The 20,566-nt window shown below is 39.3% G+C and overlaps 2 protein-coding genes and 1 long non-coding RNA gene across 3 annotated transcripts; 1 reads left to right on the forward strand and 2 right to left on the reverse strand.

The window, feature by feature from the left end:
• Nucleotides 1-653: 653 nt before the first annotated feature.
• Nucleotides 654-3,691, forward strand: atraid (all-trans retinoic acid-induced differentiation factor). Its single transcript, XM_029462583.1, has 7 exons — nucleotides 654-800; nucleotides 970-1,103; nucleotides 1,965-2,033; nucleotides 2,194-2,265; nucleotides 2,357-2,478; nucleotides 2,587-2,687; nucleotides 2,805-3,691. Exons 1-7 carry the CDS (start codon nucleotides 702-704, stop codon nucleotides 2,907-2,909), a joined length of 702 nt encoding a protein of 233 aa, XP_029318443.1. The 5' UTR covers nucleotides 654-701; the 3' UTR covers nucleotides 2,910-3,691.
• A 681-nt stretch (nucleotides 3,692-4,372) lies between these two features.
• On the reverse strand, nucleotides 4,373-10,535 carry eif2b4 (eukaryotic translation initiation factor 2B, subunit 4 delta). Its single transcript, XM_029426045.1, has 13 exons — nucleotides 10,438-10,535; nucleotides 9,889-9,926; nucleotides 9,612-9,783; nucleotides 9,207-9,407; nucleotides 9,033-9,115; nucleotides 7,323-7,414; nucleotides 7,069-7,183; nucleotides 6,541-6,617; nucleotides 6,267-6,369; nucleotides 5,999-6,126; nucleotides 5,541-5,718; nucleotides 5,277-5,457; nucleotides 4,373-4,700 (listed from the first exon to the last, which is right to left on the reverse strand). The coding sequence occupies exons 1-13, from the start codon at nucleotides 10,457-10,459 to the stop codon at nucleotides 4,501-4,503; spliced, it is 1,590 nt and encodes a 529-aa protein (XP_029281905.1). The 5' UTR covers nucleotides 10,460-10,535; the 3' UTR covers nucleotides 4,373-4,500.
• Nucleotides 10,536-13,651: 3,116 nt separating this feature from the next.
• Nucleotides 13,652-16,078, reverse strand: LOC115003669 (uncharacterized). The gene is made up of 3 exons (XR_003831686.1): nucleotides 15,377-16,078; nucleotides 14,185-14,509; nucleotides 13,652-14,095 (listed from the first exon to the last, which is right to left on the reverse strand). It is a non-coding gene; the product is annotated as an uncharacterized LOC115003669 (long non-coding RNA).
• Nucleotides 16,079-20,566: the final 4,488 nt, after the last annotated feature.

A 20,566-nucleotide genomic window follows, 5' to 3' on the forward strand; every position in this document is an offset into this window, starting at 1 on the left:
AAACCATCTCATTTTTAGCTGGGGGTGGTTCACTCTTCAAGGGGAAGAAATAAGACCACACTGGCATAATTTCCGTCACACGTTTTACACTTGAATTAATAATTGTATACTATTATTTTATAAATGTGCCGCAAAAATGTTTTTCTCTATATTTTGAATCTCATAAAATTGGCTAACTTGAAGTCGCCACTTTATTTGGTGCAACTCAAAGTGACAGTGAAAGCGCAGTCAAAATTCATTACAGTCAGAAAAAAATGCGTCTACATTTTGTCAACAATTTTAAAAATGTAATTATATAAGGCTGATAATGTTAAATCACGTTGACATGTGGGCTTTGATGCACTCCAAAAATATATATATTTTAAAGAGAAAATAAAGCTTGAATGCTTTATGCTTTGAAGGTTTTACGTAAAGAATGTATTGCTTTCATTAAAACTCTAAATTAAACCGAAGGCTTTTTGATGAGCTGCATAAATAATTGTTTGGATGTGTTATAAAATATCCTGCTCAAATAAACAAGCTAGATGCTAACTGTATGTATTTACGTTCCGCTTTTTTATTCTTTAATATTGTTTTTTTTAAATGCTCCAAATTGAGTGTATGCGTAATTATAGCGCAAAATTAAGTTAGATTTGTGGATAAAGTGTTGGACCAGCTTCCTGTCACATGTCTGCTACAGTAGGATCATATGACTTCAGACCATGAAAATGAAAGCTGGGTTCAGCCTGCTGAAACCTGTAGTGCTTATTTTTATCTTTAATTTATGTTTTTACGGAAGTTATCAACTGACTGAACTGCAGGTAAGACTTGGGTTTGGCAATGTAACAACTGTGGTCTTTACCGGTATCCACATATCATTAAAAAACAGCGTGTTTTATTGGATGTACAGTAAGTTAGCTGTAGGTGCCAGAGAGGATGACCGGGAATGTTGTTGCTCTTTTTTTCCCTCGTAATGATTTATAATCGCAGGTATGTGAGCTCTGCAACGGTACAATCCTAAATGGCACCGCAGTGGGTCAGTTTTGCTCCGTATCCGCTGGTCGGATAGACGGACGCTGCTGCTTGAAAAATGACAACACAAGCGACCCTGAACACATCATCGGGTAGGATTTTTATGTCGCCTTCAAGGTCTGTTGGAAAGATGACATCAAGTTATAAATGGCATGTTGTAAAAGTAAAAAAATACTGTGAAGAACACCAGTATAAATAGATAAGTTACAAGGCAGCAAAGTAGCAAAGTAAATCTGTGTATGATTGTATCCCTTTATTTTCTTTTAGATTATTTTTGTTATTTATTTCATTATTTCCTTCTGTTATTTTATCTTTTATATATTCTTTGCTGTACTTGTTAGTATTTGTTTATCTTTGTTGATATACTTTTTTGTAATGAATATCATAGTACAGACAGTGTAACCTTATTTGGCAACCAAAGGAAGATCATTAGAACTTTTTCAGTATTCTGATTTTGCAAAAAAAACCTTTCTTCTGCTCAGTTATGAATTTGCATAGAAACAGACCTTCCCAGAATGTGTATGTAATGTTCCAGTAGTGGTAGACCGACATGGGTTTTTCAATGGCCTATACCGAAGCCCATATTAAAAGAGCAGGGTTGTTTTTTTGGATCTGATAACATTAATCAATTTAATAAAAATAATAACATATTAGACAAAGAATTGCTGAACTTAAATGAACATTTATTTAACACCATTATTGTCTGCATTGCTTGCTTAGGTAGATCTGCACTCTGTCTCAAAATGTATAAACTAAATAAATGTCCAGACGTAATAAAACAAAACCTAAATTCTGTCAATAATAACTAGCTGCCAGTGCTAATGCTGTAGCCTTTGTCCCAGTTTCATACCAATGACGACACATGCGGCCGCCGTTGCAACTTTTAAAAGTAAGATAAACTAAATAATGATGTTTGTTTTGTTAATGTCTCAACAAAGTTTTTTGTTTGTCAGGTTGGATCTGTCCAATTGTTCACTGACTCACGTGGAGGATCTTCAGGGAGCATCAACATCCTTAATGATGTATGTACAGTAACTACAGTTTCATAACTTTTTATAAAATATAGTGTACAGAAGACCATGCTTGAACACTTCCTTAGTGACTCTGTGGGGTTATTTTGAAATAGGTGATGGGTTTTGAGACTTGATACAATTCTTAAGCGTTTAAACTTTTGCTTTGCAGAGACCTCTCACTCAATCCCATTGTCAACATCAGCGACACAGCATTTCAAGGATTTATTGAGTTAAATTACATGTAAGTATTCTGTTACAGAAACTAAACTAAGACAGCTGCTCATGAGTATAAAGATTAAAACAAATGTAACACTATTTTTGTGCGTCCATAGGATTTTGCCACAATACATAGTTTGTCCAGGGGGCAACGCTTCTTGGGAAAAGGTGGAGCTCAAAGATGGAAATCGTATTTGTAAAGGACAGAAAGATATGTGCAACCAGACTGGACAGCTGTGTAAGTTTACAACTGATACTCTTCCATTGTTACACATCAAATGTAAAACTCCAGTATCCTTCTGGTAACGCATGACAACTGTCCATCTTAATAATTAACAATCCTCAGCCATTAACTGCCCGGAAAACTCCCTCTGCGCCCCCTATGGCCCGAGCTTCTTCGAGTGCAGCTGTGCTGACGGCTATCGAGGATACAAGTGTCTTCGAGAGGTCAGTTCTGCAAGCAGCTTTATCCGAATCAATCCCTTTATGAAGTTTAACATTGGTGCATGTGAATCTTTTTGATTATAAGAAGGTATGTTTTTTTTTTTTTTTTATTGTCAATAGGGGGAGTTCCCAGCTCTCCAGGTGTTTGGACCTCTTGGAGCTTCTACAGTTGTGATCTCGTTCCTGCTGTGGGTCACCCAGAGACGAAAGGCCAAACCCCTCTGAGGCTGAAGTGCACTCGACTTCTTTATCTGCAATGATCTACTGAGCTGAAACTGAAAGGGACAATGCTGACACAGTCTGCGGTGACCCCAGACTTCTTTTTAGACTGTTTTATTTTACTTTTGTGTCGGCTTTATTTTATTTAGGTACATTTTTTTAACTGATCTTTTATTTTTACTGCATCATCACTGCAATTTTAGAGAGAAAGTTCATTTTAAGTTTTTTAATCGTTTTACATTTTTGGCAATAAATACCACTGTTACCACTTTAATTATATTTTTCAAACGTAGTTGACTGACACAAGATATGTTAATGAGCCGGCTGTGTTTAAGTATTTGCTCGCTGTGCCTAACGTGCACTGAATGTGTCTGAGTTTACACGTTGGAACTACATGTCCTTAAGCACATTTGAGGAAATCTGTAAAAAAAAATTGGCAAATTGTTGTTTCTGCCTGTTGAACATTTACTTCACTCACAGCAAAAACCAAGTCAGGTTCACTCCATGAACCATATGCATCTAAATTTTAAGTTTTGTTCTGTATTAAGTTGTATTTTAAAGTCAGTTTAACTACTACACTGTTATTTAGTCCTCACCTGCTTTTCTGCTGTTACATCTTGAATGTTACGATTCAAAGATGGAAAATGTTGCGTGCCTACTGGTGAGTTACACTAACTTCATCTTCTACAATATGTTCATCAGTCAAATGTCTTCATGTTGATGGGCGAGTAGTTTTGATGCTTCTTCCCAATGAGATTCAGGATTCTAATAAAATATTCACAACAATACATGTATTGCTTTGCCTGAATTAAATTATGCACATATAAGCTTTTGCTCATTTGTATACACTTGTCCGGAAATGTCACCTAATTAGCAAAGACATACAGTGCCATAAGCAGTCCTAGTATGTTCAATAAATAGCCAGATAACTGAATATAACTCCTGCATAATAGCTACAGGTGGAGGAAAAAGACAGTTAGCTGTTGATAGAAATTTGCTTCCTACGTTCGTTTTCCCCTTGAATTCAAAATGTGTGCCAATGAGATTTGAAGCATGCGAGCATCAGGCATTGTGCACATGACAATCTGGGATCCTTTGCCAACAAAATCGTGGTTTATGCTTCACTCTTTATCCTGTTCAATTGATCAGGTCATTAAAAACTAAGCAGAGGAATTTTGTGGCTCATAAATTCTTCGGGCGACTGCAGCTCCGACTGTAATTGTGGAGCCATTTCTGGCTAGTTTAAAATGCTGTGGTTGACAGAGTGCGTGTTTTGAACCACAGTGGAATTGTCCTGCTCTAAATACTGGCAATTAAATGTTCTGTTGTAAGGGAACCGTTCTCAACATGGATCCATCAAAACATCTTCCTATATCCAATATTAAAACAAAAGACAGAACTACCCTCCCCACCACAAGGGAAACAAATCTCTGTAATTATCCAATCCTACTATAAAAACACACATGGACTCCGTTTAAAAAGCGTATGCCATTTCAGATATATATTTATTGCATGCTTAAAGCACGGTATTTTGTGTTGTGTGCAAGCATTCAAGCTCACAAACTCCGAGCTCTGACTGATATGAGCAGGAGGTCTTTCACTGGTCCACGTTTTTGACTCTCAGCACCACGGGGACCGAGGTGCACGGGATCATTCCCAGATCTGTGATGACCAAGTCCACGAAATCAGGCGGCGTCACGTCATACACCAGGTTAAGCAGGCCAAGTGAGGGCACTTCCTGCCAATGCTCAAGCTGGGTCGTCCCTTTACGGGTCACAATGAGGTCATCAGGGTCATCTGGAAAGCACAGACGAAGATAAATTATTTAATAGAAACTAATGTTTGAAGGTAATTAAGATCAATACAGACGTCAAACTGAGTATTAAAGTAGCATTTTAAGAAGGGGTGTAAAGATCCATTGATCTGGATTAATAAATCATCAATACAATCTCATCGATGCAAAGTGAAAACAGATAAATATCTTAAAGATACGCCCATATTTTGAAATTCTTGAGATAAAAAAACATTTACACTTAAGCACGAGAAATGAAGCACTTTATTGTGAAGATCTATTTTAATAAAAAGAATAGATTGCGTTTCATTAAAAACTTCTAGAAGAGCCCAGAAATAACAATTTTCAAACCATGTTTTGTTAGCAGATATGAACTGATTTTGTTAAATGGGCATACGATATCGCTTATATGCATCATATCAGCAAATATGGTATGTATGGATATAATATCGTATCGTGATAAACTTTGTGATTTACACCACTAAATTTAAGTGAAGGGAACAGAGAAGCAAGTCACTTAAAACAAACAAAACATTTAGTTACGTAACAAATCCAACAAGCCGCTGACTCTTTGTCCATACCTAGTTCATTGGATACGAAGGAGTCCGTCTGCACCCTCTCACAAAACTTGTAGGTCTCACAACACACCAGCACAGGCACGTTAAAGGCTTTGGCCACAAGAGCTATCTGTGATGTCCCCACGCGAGACATGACGTAACCGTTGGCCAGCAGAGCGTGAGCACCGAGGAACACCTTCGATACCTATGGAGGTCCAAATTCAAGGCATCATTATGACACACACAAAAAAAGTGATACATTTAACGTGCGTTGGCTACTCCTTGTACCTCTGGAAGAATGTACGATACAGCCGAGATAAGGACGTAGGTGCAGCTGATGCCTCTCTGGACAAGACGCCTCAGGGCCTCCCGGCCCTCCAGTCGAGGCCTGCTGTCCACCACGATCACACGGAACTTCCTGTTCTTCTCAAAGGCCTCGCACAGGATGTGGTTGACCAGCGACGAGCTGGGCAGAGAAATATGGAAGTAGAGATAGCAATAAGTATTGTTCGAGGAGAATGTGGAAGAAGATGAGAGTTAAATGGGCGAGACAAGACAAGAAAAAGGAAGAGAAAGTGTTAAAGAGTTGTTTAAAAGTAGGATTTAAGGTCTGGATACATGAGCGTTGCATTTTTGTTTTTGCAATGCTTGGCAACAGGAAACTGCAGATTCAAAAACTAAAAACACACGCACAGTTATGACATTAAACATTTCCCCCCCCTTGCATGTCACTTTAAGAGGCTTACCATCCATAAACTAGGATGACATCTCCATCACTGATCTTTTCTATGGCGGACTTGGCAATAGCTTTAGCAGCAAGGATGATCTTCTCCTCAATGTAGCGATCGATACAGCTCAGCAGCTTGCTCTTTGCCTGAACAGAGAAAAAGACGTGGAAGAGATGGAAACTGTAAATCAGTAACAACTCTATTGTATCTATGGTATTTGTTCGCTACAACACGTTAAGTTTATGACCTTTGGCTAAATTGTGAGAAAAACAAGTGTGACAATGACCTCTTTTTCTTTGCATTGACTGGAAATATTGGAGATCTCTTTCTTGATGTATTTGATTGCATTACCCATGCTGGCAGACAGAGGGCGACATTGATTCAAAAAACTGCAAGAAAAATAAGACAAAAAGGAAAAAGTATGTGTTAAACTGTAAAATGTAATTCATGTAGTGACAAATTAGGAGAACAGTTAGTAATAAAACGTATATTGATTAGGACAAAGTAAAACTAAACTACTGATGATACATGATGCATACAATTAGATAAATGTTTTGTACCTGATATAAGGTTTCAGCTTGTTGACCAAGTCTCTAGATAGCTCTTCATTTGGAGGCGTAGTGTAGTCCCTTATGACCTGGAGCAGAGGAAAAAACATTGCTTTTAGTTTGTTTACTTTAAATTGGTTCACAATAAAATTTATATTAATAAAAATTACAAAAAATAATAAATAGCTATGTAAATCTTGCATTAGAGAAAGCAATTTCTGAAGACATTGCAGTGAATTACTGGATGCAGAAAATGTGACGCCGAGCTGCAATACAACAGCCGAGAGATAAATTGCATTGTTTGAAAAGCTGGAAACTGGATTGTATTGCTCAGTTAACTTTGTATAAAAAGGAACCTGTAGCAGTAACATTGAAACAACATTTAACGCTATGAGGAGTATGTCTCCATCTTGCATTTTCATTGTACTTGATTACAAACAGAACCAAACAAATGAAAGCTTTTGTTGTTGTTGCTCTAAATATTGGAGAGGAAGGACAATGGGATGGTAGGTAAAAGACTAAAACGTCTGTGCTCTGTACCTGTTTGAAGGCATGCAGCAGGGCGACAGAGCGAGCGTTGGATCCTGCTACAATGCCCTGTGAATACTGGAGACCCAGGCGAACAATAGCAGGATGAATCACTGTGGAGGGAATGCTGCAACACACAAACAGTCAACAGTTGAGATTTAAAGTAAGAATAAAAGATTAGGACAAATTATTGGCATGATTTAAATCTAACTTTACTCAGACAATACAAACAACCGACTGTACTAAATGGCATTTTGTCAGTTTACCCGAGTTGCTGTGTTAGAGGGGCTTTGCGACTGTACTGGTGGAGATGAGAAAACAGGCTGACTTTGTAGCCATAGTCTGAGCGGAGTGGGATCTGGAATAAAGCAGATTACAGCCCTGTTGTCGTCAATCCCCAGCAATTTAGGAGGTCAAAATTGAGATATTCACACACACACACTAATTTGTATTATGTATGATTTTGTTGTAAATACACTGCAAACACAAACAGAGCAGTACACCCATAAACCTGCACAGCAAAAGACATACAATTAACACGCCACGGCGACTCCTTCAATGGACCAAAGAAGAAATTTGCATCATTCACTTTTCAATTACTGAGGTTAGCAAACAAAACTAGACAAATGTCAATGCCACACATTTACATCTAAGAAAGACGGACCTGGACATTTGTAGCAGCATTGTACCCTGGTGTCTGAAAGAAATGTTAGGTACGATCACATGCAGTTAGGACTTATGTGGGGTTGCAACGAGGTACAAAACAAGATCAACACACTTTTCATTTGTAAACAGTGTGTTCTAGGACTGTTGATGACGTTTAGGGAACTGTCCTTGTTGTAAATACCCTAGGATTAGACAATTGGTAATGAAAAGTTATAAGTTAATGCAGAAATCACTTTTATTTTACTGGAAAAGACCAAAAGGTAACTGGGTATAGCATAGATCTTCTTGATCACTTTAACTCATCCTGTACTTGTCTTTCACTTTCTGTTCCTTGCAGTACTTGCCTTTTCTCCATCATGAACTGACATTTTCTTCCCATGATAACAGTCCAGTGTCTCAAATACTTTTGTATTTTAATGACCTATTGGTGGAACAAGTGTCAAATCCCAATGACAATTCTTACTTATTAGCCTTTGTGATACATTACAATCAGAAGCACTGTGAAGGTGGACCACGCTCAGTTCAGTGAAGCTGAAGAAGGCCGCTGGTTCGGACAAAGTACCAAAGAAAATAGTTAAACCATGTGCTGTCCAAACCATCTTCACTAAGATCTGTAATCTTTCCCTAGCACAAGCCATCATCCCATCCTGCCTAAAGATAGACATCATAATCCCTGTCCCCAAAAGAACACAAATTGGCAGTCTAAGCGATAACTATGGATGAGAAAAGACTCAGGCTGAGAGAGACCTGGCTCCATTGTGGAATCCCGCCTCACGATAATGCACTTGACGACGGACCACAGCACTGAGAGAAGGTGGACACTGAAACCATTGATCTTGTCAACAAAGCAATTTAGAAGCTTTCGCAGTCATCAGAGGAGGCGGCAGGAAATCCAGAATGAATAATATTCATTAATAGTATTAAAACAAAAACCTAGGGTTATGCTTGGTATTGTTGATCGGGACCAGAGAAATATGCAGCGCTCACATATAAATAACAAACAAAACACATTTTATAGTTTGTTATTCGCAACAGGTGTCTGATTAAAACTACCAAGATCCATGCAATTCCTAATTAGTTATTTCAAATGAGATTAGTAAATAATAAACATCATGCCTTGATTCATTTTGTCTGTTCCTCCTTTTTTCTACGTTTAAAGATTTTTTACAATGAATTTATTCATAGTTATTATGCTCAAGATGTAACCAAAAATGTTAACACACAAAAGTTGTGACTGGCAGTGTATGCTCATTATGTCGAGGCAAGCTGATGATTCAAGGTTTTTAGAGATGAAGCATAAAGTAACTAACCTGTTGTCTCTCCAATTTCTTTGCCAGTTTCTTTAAAACGTCCGGGTTGTCCACTTGAACATGTTCTGGGAGCCTCTTCACCACTGGAAACACATACAAAGTGTGACTCTCTCCACAGTATATAATGTATAATTTAAGATAGACCTTAAGCTGACCTCCTGGCTACTAAATTACCTGGCTGCAGCTCACTAGGCAGAGCTTTAGGTTTCCCTGTGGAGGCCGGCGGTCCCACGTCTCCCTTCTTGCCCTGTTTGGAGGCCCTCTCAGCCTCTTGCCGAGCTCTCCTCTCAGCTTTCAAGTCTGCTTTACTCTTAGCTTGCTGAGTTTCTGAGGCAGACACAGGAACCTGTGCAGGAGTGGTCACTGCTGAAGGAGCTGAGGGAGACGCAGCGGGGTCAGGGTGAAGATTAATTACAGTAATGGATCACAGTTAGAAAGAACATTTTCTTGACAAATATCACAGCTGTAATCCACTGTCAGCTGCAAAGCAATGTGCCAAGTGACAATTTAATACGAATGTGCCTTATATGACACATTTCCATGCATTCAACCACAAGCCGCTGTCTACATATTGTGCACCTTTCTGTGAGGGTTGTGCTGGAGGCTGGGGAGATGGAGCAGCTGCACTGACAGGCTTCTCTTTGCTTTCCTGTGAAGCCTTGTCATCTTTTTTCTCTTTGTTTTTCCTCTGATTCTTCTTATCTTTCCGCAGCCTTTGCTTCTCTTCTTTGGTCAGCTCTTTGCCTTCAGTCTGTGGAGCAAACATGTCAAGAAGTGGGTCAACTAAAAAACATTACAATCAAGCCAAGTATGTAGCCTTAAATGAGACTGTGGCAACATTCAACAAAATACTAACCTTTGCTCGGTCTATGCCATCTTTTGTGACAGGTTCATCTGTAAAACAACCAATGCATGATGATATTATTACATCTGTTTATCGCACACTTCTGTTGGTGTTATCACTAACGAGCTGTAATGACAGGACCAGCCTTCATTTAGCTGCCAGTCCTTCTGTTTTGGTGATGCTCTTAGCTGGCTCTGGCAATATGCTAACATCACCAGTCACATAACTGGTTTGCTACCATTACCAGCAGACAGTGACAACTTAAAACAGCCATTTTAGTTGTTCTGTTCATTAAAAAACACTAATCAAAAAGATGATGCAATAGCATCACGATGTCTGCCGTTAGTACTCGGTCTCGCGCAAAGGTACCGCCGACTTGCTTGAAATGCTAACGTTAGCAGCACTCGCATAGAGGGGAATTAACTTTGCTACAAGCCAAACCAAAAGACCACAAAACAAAGACTATAAGTGTAAGACATTTTGTCCCCGCACCCACAGTCAGGTAATGAAAATATCAGGGAACAGTTATAAAGTCCAGCTGTTACACACTCACGAACTCACCTGTCACTCCACTGTCAGCCATGTTTACGCTGCTGCTTAACTTCCTCTGCTGCTGCACAAACTACCGCCCGGGAAACCTATATCGCCCCCTTGTGGATAAACATGATACTGCCGCCTCTTTTCCAAAGGGAAATTATTTAATGAGCTTTTAATTAATTCTTATCATAAGTTATTTTGTGATAAGCAGTTGTTAGTTGTATTAATGAATATCCCATCTCAGTCCGGGATGACTGCATTCTGCACACTTTAATAACAGCTTTCTGCTCAATGATCAGACCACCTTGTTACAGTTTTACTTAATATTTATTTCTAATTTATCCATAGAGGAATTCTGCTCATTTTACTCATCATACATAGTTGTGTTCTACACAGTTTATAATCTGTATTTAATTATCAGTACATCTCACTAAACTGCATGACATTCAGGTTGCTTTGAGTAAATTGTCTAGAGTACATGTATTATTATGATTTGTGTATATTTCCACTGAATCCCTTTGATTCTGATTGTTGATTGAATCCTTGTGCTGCTTGTTTTGTAACTACAAGCATACCTTCAACCTATATATTTAAATTTGATTAAATTAATACAAAAAATTGTGATATTGTAGATTTATAATTGAGGGGTCCTTACTAAATATGCATTAATTCTCTGTTATGACCACCATTTTGAAAGTTAACCTACTTTAACATATAACGTATAAATGATATAACATGCAGTATGAAAAGTAACACAGAATCATAACCTATGTTAAAGACTGTTCTTTACTTTTGGATTTGCTGAACTCTTTGCAACTTAGTTTCTTGAGTTTTTTCAAAGACTCACAGATGGGTGATGGAAATGGGTGTGAAGTAGCAAACCAGCAGGCACTTTAATAGTAACAGGGCACTTTATTTGAATGGAGGCTTCCAGTTTTGTTGGCCTTTCACAATTCCTGTGATATATTATCACACAAAACACAAAACATCCCCAAACATAATTATTGTTATTGTTGGATCATGGAGGCTGTCGGTGGTTCTGAATCCTCTGGTAGAGACTCAGGGTGCTCTGTCAGACTGGGCAGAAATTTGACTCGAGAAACAATTACACAAATAAATAAAAGAAGATAAAACATCTGTTAAATGAGATTCAAGATTTTGAGTGTGATCTATGCACGTACTGTATGGTGATAATGACCTTTTTGTAGTGTGTGTGTATTCATGTGATTTCATGTGATTTCATGTGATTTCATGAATTAAACTACTAACTTTAGTTGTTGTGATTCCTCTATCATAGGGGTCACTAACAGGCGGACCGCGGTCCGATTCTGGACCAGGACGCCGACCTATCCGGACCCGGGCCTAAAATAAATAAATTATTGAGGGATTTTCAATTTTGACGGGGCGCTTCTATTTTAACCGGCGCAGCTTTTTTCATTTTTACGGCACTGGTTTAGCGGATCAGGAAACTCACAGACCAATTGCATGCGAGTTAAGCCATCTCACGTGATGCTACTCAGCCAATCAAATATGTGCATTCCAGGCTGCAAACATTGCGACTCTGAATACAGACAGATGAGAGGCGAGAGGTGCGTGACAGATGGAAAGCGATTAGACGAGTTAGCGATACAGGAAGAAAAGACGAAGAAAGGGAGAGAAACACAGACGAAGAGACGAGTGAGCGGCAGACAGGGAGAGAACAATAACTACTCATGGTGCTCTCCAAGAAGAGAGAAGTCAACAGAGCTTTCAACCCAGAATGGACTCATTCATCATGCACTGGGAGCACAACACCAGCGTCTCATATGCTCAGAGACCGTGGTGCTCATTAACAGTGGTGATGTGAAACGCCACTATGAGACAAAGCACAGCGTTTTTGACCAAACATACCCTCTCAAGTCTGAACTGAGAGCACAGAAAATAACCAGCCCAATATGATTTTGATTTGTGACAAAATAAAGCAAATAGGCCACCTGTCAGCATCATCAGCCACAGAGAACAGTTTAACCCAGGATGTGCTAGTCTGGGTTAAACTGTTCAATTGTTAAAATGTGTTGAGATTTATTCTAACACTGGTTGAGAGTTAAATCAAGATGTGAAACAGTTGAAGCTGCTGCTACACACTTTCAAAAGCTATTTTATTTATTTTCTCACTTTTATTTTTAAATGCAGCCCGAGAAGAACATTATACATATCTACAGTATTATATATATATCTGTATAGTTCAATGTTAAGTGACAATAAATATTGTCTAAATGTTTTTGAATTGTACTTTCTTCATTAGATTTTGACAGTCAGTTGTTGATGACGTGCAGACGTTGATACAGCTACGAGGCTACTACAATATATATCACATTAATTCATAACTCAAGTTAGACATTACGATGCTCCGGACCTTTGCTCGGAAATGTTCTCTAACTGGACCTCTTAGAATTTAGTTGAATACCCCTGTTCTATCACAATCTCAAAAAAGGCTTAATTTTTCTAACCACATTGCATTTATAATCAGACCAACGATTATTCGTATTCTTTGTTTATTTGGGAAAATAATTAAGCGAACACTCTGTTCAATATTGAGCAGTTCTATTTACACATTATCAATTCACACAATTTAGTTTCTGCTGCCTTTTTTAATATTTTGAAGGACAATAGACAAAGACTACAGCTTCTTACAAAATAATCCTTCAAAAGAGGTATAATTTATATTATTATTATTATTATTATTATTATTATTATTATTATTATTATTATTATTATTATTATTATTAAAGTTATCAATTATCATTGAGTATCATTTCCCTTTAAACAGGTCAAGTTAGACTTTTTGGTGAAGGTATTTTTTGCTGAACAACGTATTGCTTTTTGTAGTGCATCATCAGACCTTAACTGTAGATGATGCGCACACACACACACACACACACACACACACACACACACACACACACACACAGACACACACAGACCTAAAATGTGAAAATAATACCGACAGTCACCGTTGTGGCTGATAAAACCATGTATTGCTTATTTGAATACACAATAGGATACACTATAACTATTATAATTTTGTATGTATTATGTATAAATGTATTATGTATGTATTATGTATATTGTATAAAAGTGTTTAAAATGGGCTTGTATAGGAACATTTGACTCTGTATCTGTAAGAATCTGTATTTTAAAATTAGTAATCATTTTTGAAACTTTAGACATTTAAAATAAATTGTAATTCACCACTGTATGTTGTCAGAAATCTTTTATTTGCTTTTTCAAACATCCATTGTCATGCAGGAGACAACCAACACCAAACTACTGAAGAAAATAAATGATATATCATTGTCAATAGACTACCGCCTCCATAGTTTACAGCACACACCACAACGCCACTGTGTCTTTGATTCCACGCTGACTGAATTCACGACGCAGTAGCTGGTTGAAGGGGACCAAACCTCACAGAAACACCTGACTTGGTTCCGTTTGACCAGCCACAGCAAGGCGTGTTGCTTCGACTGCAAGAGGCAGAGCGAGTGAGAGCAGGAGGAGTGCATGCGGTGAGGAGAGGAGAGAGGGAAGGATAAGAGTAGAGGACGTAGAAACAGAAGGAAATGAAAGAGGAGAAAGAGAGGAAATAGAAGGTGGACATCTTCTGCGAGTGGTCAGGCCGTCATGTCCTCTTCAGCCTTACCTGATGAAACACAGAGAAAGAAAAAGAACATCATCACTGAGCCACTACTGACATATCCCGCATAGCTACAGAAAGTGTCTCCATGTTACCAAGCAGATAGTTCCTATTTAGAGGTTTGGGAAACCTGACAGCCGGTGACATTGCCCCATTTACTTCCAAATCCAGCCTACAAGAGCAAACCTTCACTCAGTGACAGCTCCACATCCCTCCCCTCCCCTCTTCTTTTTTGAGAGTCGTGCGGTTGCTATAATGGGTGACAGCTGTGGTCTGTCAATCCTCCTTGACTGTCAGCCATTGGAGCAGGACAGGAATTTTTCAAGAAGTCCCTGAGAGCTGATCATCGGCACTGAGAGTAATACCAACTGTGCATGTGTCTGAGCTGAAGGAGAGGGAAAAGGCCTTTCACCTGTTGTCCTGCCACACACACACACACACACACACACACACACACACACACACACACACACACACACACACACACACACACACACACACACCACACATGCTCATGAACCCTGACATCCCCCTCCCATCTCATAAAACAGACAAAGGCACACACGTGCTAAATGAAGCTCCATTTCTTTCTACCATAAAAAAAAGAATCAGTGTGTCTCTTCTTCTCAGTATGGTTGGCGCTCAAGTCCCCTTGAAACCACACACTTCCTTACATTCCATAAGTGGTGAATTAATATGGGGATATAAGGAAGCATGTCCTCACAAGGGGCAACAACTGGATTCTCCTCTGAGACAAAGCACCCATTTATACAGTCACAGTTGCAGAGTAGCAGGAACAACCGGCTTAACAATGGTTAACTGTGACAGAGTGAGCGAGGAAGGACGGGGTTAAAGAAACACGTGACGTTCAATCATCTGCGCCACAGACTTCTTAGAAATTCAAAATTTGGTTTTAAAAGAAGTTTCAAGTTTAAGGTTATCTTATTTGAGGTTCATCTTCCTACTATTATCTTCTAGTACAAGCAAAACGTAGGACCTTTAGATACTGAAAGAGGAATTTTAACTTCATTGTTTGTATTACATTTAAGATTAATAATACCAAATACATTTAATACACATAATTGCATGGGTAACGCCAATGTGATGATGCTGAACTCTTTTGTGTTTAGATAACTCTGGAGAGTGAAGCAAATTCTGACTTCCAGCAGACAAATGTCAAAATCTGTGCTATTTCCTAAACATCATGCAAGAGCTGTGTAATAATGTCTTTTTTCATGAACAGAAATAATAAGAAATCAATGTTAAAAGGGATAATTTTGTACTCACCTTTATATAATTCTGTTGCGTCTCCTCTTGGTGTGAGCAGCTTCAGTAGAGCTTGAGGCTTCATTGGGTTCAGCCAGCCTCTGCTACACTGTCTGGTGGTGACTTCCTTCATATATCTACTCGCTGCTATGTCAACCAGATCTGAACCAAATGGCCATTAGAAAGTAGCCCTTCTACTTTGATTAAACTGTGATGACAATTTCCTGATTCTTTCCTGTATCACACCTCAGCTTCCCCTCACCTGACAGAGGTGTCAGGCTCGATCGTAAAAAACTTAAAGAAAACATCTAACAACTGCTTTGACGCCTGATTTTGCTCACATGGTGCTGCCTATCATGGAAGCTAAGGACTAAAAAGTCTTCAAGGTCTGAATCTGGAAGACTTTTGACTCAACGCCACTGTATTACCAAATAGTACCCTTTCACTTTAACCAATACAAAAAAGCTACCTACAAAACGTCCAAAAGCAGAGATAAAAAAGGAAGACTGTGACCACTAAAAAAGACAAAACTCTCAGACCGACCACACTCCTTGTTCCTAAAACTGCCCTTTCCACCCTTCGATGCCAAAACTCATCTCAAACTCTACCTCTGCTCCCTGAGAACCATTCCCCAACTTCATCCTGCCCCTCTCCTCTCCTCTCCTCGATCAACCATCCTTCTCCATATCTGACCCGGTGGATTGTGCTCACAACAGGCCTTGCAGACCGGCCTTTTCTATCCCGCCAGGAGCGCCCCCCTCCAAAGCGGCCTCCCACCTGTTGGTGTCCTTTAGAAGCCCGGGCCTCTCCTGCGCCTCCTGTCGGGCCCAATCAGGGCCCTGACAGGGGGGAGCCAGCCTGTGAAATCACACCTCTCAGCTGTTCGCACTGGGCTCGAGACACCCTACACCCCTGCCGTTCCTCTGTTCAGCCCCCACCTCACCCCGATTTGATTTTTACACCGAATGTCAATGGCTCCTTTTTGGAGAAAAAAAAAAAAGAAAAAAGGGAGAAAGAGAGGGATACAGAGAAACAAGGAAGCAACTGCACGATGGGCGTGTTTTATTGGGGTTTGGGGGTACAGTCAGAACAGCAGTTACAGCAGGCCACGAGTCACAGCTGAAGACAAGGTTGAGTTTCATCCCAGTTAGTTGTTTGCGCTTCACTCTAGTTTCATTGTATTATTTTCAGTGTAGGAAAAAGGGACGGAAACATCTCTTACAATGTTTTTGTGATGACATGACGACCTGTGTGAGGCAGCCGCAAGACAAATCAATCTGCTTAACAGTCCACCGAGTGTGGGGAATCCTTTGATAAAGTGTAACATAAACCTCCGTTAATGAAGCACAGCCAATGATATGTGAGGAGTGTGAATAAGTTATATGGATGCTCTTGTGGCACCATAAAAACAAGCAATAAATTCTCCGTTGGCCACAAGGTGACCATCCTGCCGCCATGACACTTGCAAGACAACACTGAATGTATATATAATGTATTTGTGGAGAGGGAGAAATCAAAGGAATTGTTAAAAAAATAATGATCATGTACAAACTAAACGAGTAAGTTACCAATTATAGTGCAACAATTTCTCCTCGGCCATCATGAACCATTCAGACTCAAGTATCCGCTTTTCTTTTCATCATACTTGCTAATTATCTTCTAAGTGATCATATATAATCTGTAGGTCCTTATATGACTGTTTGAAAGCATCTGTGTGGCCATACAGTGATTACCAGTACTGTAGAGGCAAACAGGCCGAGCTCAGGGGTTCATTTTCCTCTGCTGCAAGCACAAGCCGCTCCACTAAGGTCAACACCTGTGTTCTAAAATCAGCGCTGGGGTTGGGTGTGATAGGAACCCGGGCCTCATTCACAGAAAGCTCCAGCTCAGAGAGTGGGGCTTATATTGAAACCTAAAACTCTCGCTACTTTCAAGGCACTCGCCGTCCACAAATAGCCACCCCATCGCATCTTTGTAGCTCCCGTTTTTCTCCGCAACAGGATGTTGTCTAAATTCGACAGTTGTTTAATATTTCCCATGGCCCAAAGCCAGGGTGTATCACAAATGCAACATTTCCACTAATGTCAGCTATGCGCTAAGGCCCTGCCAGATATATCTGGAGTGCTAGGAATATCCGATGACTTTTGTTTGTTGAGTGAATTCTTGGTCGCTCACACCGGACACAATGGTTAAGACACAAATAATAATCCTGCTGTTTCTCTGTACGGGACAGCTGATCACTGTCACGTACTGGCTCATCGGCCGACAAACAGTTCAGCCAAAGTCTCTCATCTAATCATCTGCTTCTCTTTCATCATGTGTCACGCATCATGCAAAAGATCTCGTCTTTCATCTGTCAACCCCTCTTCTGGTTAATTTATTTGAGGTCCAATCATCATGATCAGGCGATCATTTGTGGATCTAATGAATCCCATGAGAACTCTCACTGAACAGTCTCATCTAATGTATGAATGGGATTTAACGTTAGTGTTGCACTGCTTTAAAAGTTCATTTTTAAGAACAATTAAGCCTAAATGGGAAGTAGACAGCACAGGGACTCAGCATCAGTGTTGCATGTCATCGACAAATTGGGTCAGTGAGGTTATTTTTAACCCATGTTCACATACCGGGGCCCCCGTTTGCTAATCACTTTGTTCCCTCTGCCATACCCAGCTACCCCGATGTCCCACTGATTCTGGAGAGGTCACAACACACTTTTCTTGGCAGGAGGAAATTATTTCCCTCGGGACAGCAGGTAGGAGTTGGACTGACTAACCCCAGAGCAGTTTCTTCAACAGTGGATAGCATGGATTTCTATTGGTATAAATAAACTGGCAGCTGACACCAGATCAGGTCCTGCACATGCACAGGATGGGACAACCTCGCAGATTAACCTCTGTTCTTTGGAGGAAACTCCTTGTGGGAGGTGGAGACTTAACCTTACAGATCACTTTAAATTTGAAATCATCTATTGCAGAACGTCTCCCGTGTGATTGATGTTAGATCGGTCAGTAAAAGTATGGCTTAAACATATTTTTTGAGATGTTAGAGAGTGAGGTTATGTTCACAAATACTCAGTGGTTTATAGTAAATAAGTACATTTACTCAAGTACTATACTTATGTACAGTTTTGAGGTACGTGTCCACTACAATTCACAGGCAAATATTGAACTTTTTATTCCACTACATACATCTGACAGCTTTATTTACTAGATCCAGATTAATAATACAAAATACAATCTTTTTTAATTTATTATTATAGGGTAAGATAAACTTTATTTGTCTCTTAGTGAAATTCACAACATACCTGGTAGCATATAAAGGCTCCACCTTTACCAGCTGCAACATTAAAGTGATGAACACATTAATGCATCAACAATTATAATCCAATAATATAACATGTTATTGGGCTGAAATGGGCTGTTGAGCAGAATGACTACATTTTGTACTTTTCATTTTTTAATACTTTTATACTTTTACGTACAATATTGAATGGAAGACTTTGTTTACCGTCGCAAATACTGCGTCAAAGTTTTTGAAAAGTAGGTTTGAACAATGAATTACATTTTTAAAAAGTGTTTGAAAGATACTTTAGGTTGTATAATGTGTAAGAGCAAAAGTATGCAGCATGTAAGGGGGGGGGGAATACATAATAAAGTAAACAGCTAAAACAGTTCAATGATAACAATGCTTCGATGAGAAACCGACATGTAAAAGTGAACTGCTTGATCCGAACAAAGACGGTGCCATGATGCTGAGTCATTACGTGTCTGACATTAATGCCACTCTCTGTCCTTCCCTGGGCACACCAGTTGCCAGGGCTGAGGTTGACACAGCTGTTGCCGTGAGCCTGGTCCCGTGTTGTGAAGCAGTGGAGCAGAAAGGTCAAAGGTCACTGGCATTTAGGCTAAAAGAGAGAACAGGTGATGGAGAGGTGAAGGCAACTCACTCCCATAATTCACAAAGACTTTAGATGCTTTGAGGTCCTTAGATTTGAGATTGAAGGACTGTAAAAACTACTTACACTAATGATAAAGTGCAGATCGTATCATTGAGAACATCTATTTGGCTGTTTTGTAACAATCTATACAGAATTTCCACATTGGCAATTAGGGCTGCATGATATGAGGAAAATATACACGATAACATTTCTGAATATCGCAATAACAAGATTACTTCTGAATTACTAACTCAAAAGATCCCTGAGTGCAATATTGCACCGCAATGACAATAAAGGTAACAATACATTGCGCAGCACGATTAGCCATGTAGTTGAACAAAAGGTTGCCCCCCCTTCATTACATTTAAGCTTAATTCATATATATATTTCTTGAAATATGGCAACCTAAGCACCCTAAACCAACGCTCTGATCTGTTACTAAAGCCCCAAAAGGTGTTATGACAGGAAACACATCCCTGACTGTTCTCACCAACCAAACAATTAAGGACATAAAAGGGTTCTGGGTGTCACACAGGGGCCTGCGTCCCCCTTAAAATGGCCTTGTTGTAATAGTCAGGAGGCCTCTGAGTGACCGGGTGACAGGTGAGCTGCAATGTGGTGGATCAGTGTACACCGCAGTATACAGGTCAAACCACAGCGTGGTATTTTCTCACAAATTGGGTAAGCCTCTGTATAAAATGTATGCGAGAGAGAGAGGATGTTTCAAATGTCACGATGAATCATGTTTATTCATAGAGCCCTTAATTGCAATGACATTCTGACAAATGAACATTTTATTTAAAACACTGGTAGATGGACAAAGAAGTTTGACGCTATCATTTAAATGACTCAGCCTGCAGTATTAAAAGTATAAACAAGACGTACTAATTGACTTCTCAGTGCAAACAAAGACAGAATGCATCTCAAACTGTTATCTGTATGTTAATAGTGGAGCATAACAACATACATCTACAAAAAGAGGCATGCAAGCTGTAAGTCATATGGTGAACTGAATATCTAAATGTCTCAAAAATGTCACGTCTAAAATCATATAAGCTATAGGAATATGTGAAAATGCTTAACTTAAGGGCCTGTAACTTCATGCTCATTTCTTAGAAACTTTGATTTGACACTTCAAAGTTGTGTTAGGTGTGTTGACTGTATGAGAAGTTGTGGACTTCCAGAGGAATGTCCTTGATCTATTAAAACAATTAGAACAACTGAATACTAATTTTCCAACTGCTTATGAATTTGTGACATATTAGTCTAGT

This window comes from Cottoperca gobio, chromosome 24 (genome assembly GCF_900634415.1).
Source record: "Cottoperca gobio chromosome 24, fCotGob3.1, whole genome shotgun sequence".
Lineage (NCBI taxonomy): Eukaryota > Metazoa > Chordata > Actinopteri > Perciformes > Bovichtidae > Cottoperca > Cottoperca gobio.

What these genes read in the sequence shown, in the direction of transcription:
- atraid (XM_029462583.1), top strand. Translation starts at nt 702, where the DNA reads ATGAAAATGAAAGCTGGGTTCAGCCTGCTGAAACCTGTAGTGCTTATT. An exon ending in CAACCAGACTGGACAGCTGT is followed by an intron (nt 2,479 to 2,586) that starts GTAAGTTTACAA and finishes AACAATCCTCAG; the next exon opens with CCATTAACTGCCCGGAAAAC. An exon ending in GATACAAGTGTCTTCGAGAG is followed by an intron (nt 2,688 to 2,804) that starts GTCAGTTCTGCA and finishes TATTGTCAATAG; the next exon opens with GGGGAGTTCCCAGCTCTCCA.
- eif2b4 (XM_029426045.1), bottom strand. Translation starts at nt 10,459, where the DNA reads ATGGCTGACAGTGGAGTGACAG. An exon ending in GCCTAGTGAGCTGCAGCCAG is followed by an intron (nt 9,116 to 9,206) that starts GTAATTTAGTAG and finishes ATGTGTTTCCAG; the next exon opens with TGGTGAAGAGGCTCCCAGAA. An exon ending in GTCAATGCAAAGAAAAAGAG is followed by an intron (nt 6,127 to 6,266) that starts GTCATTGTCACA and finishes TTCTCTGTTCAG; the next exon opens with GCAAAGAGCAAGCTGCTGAG.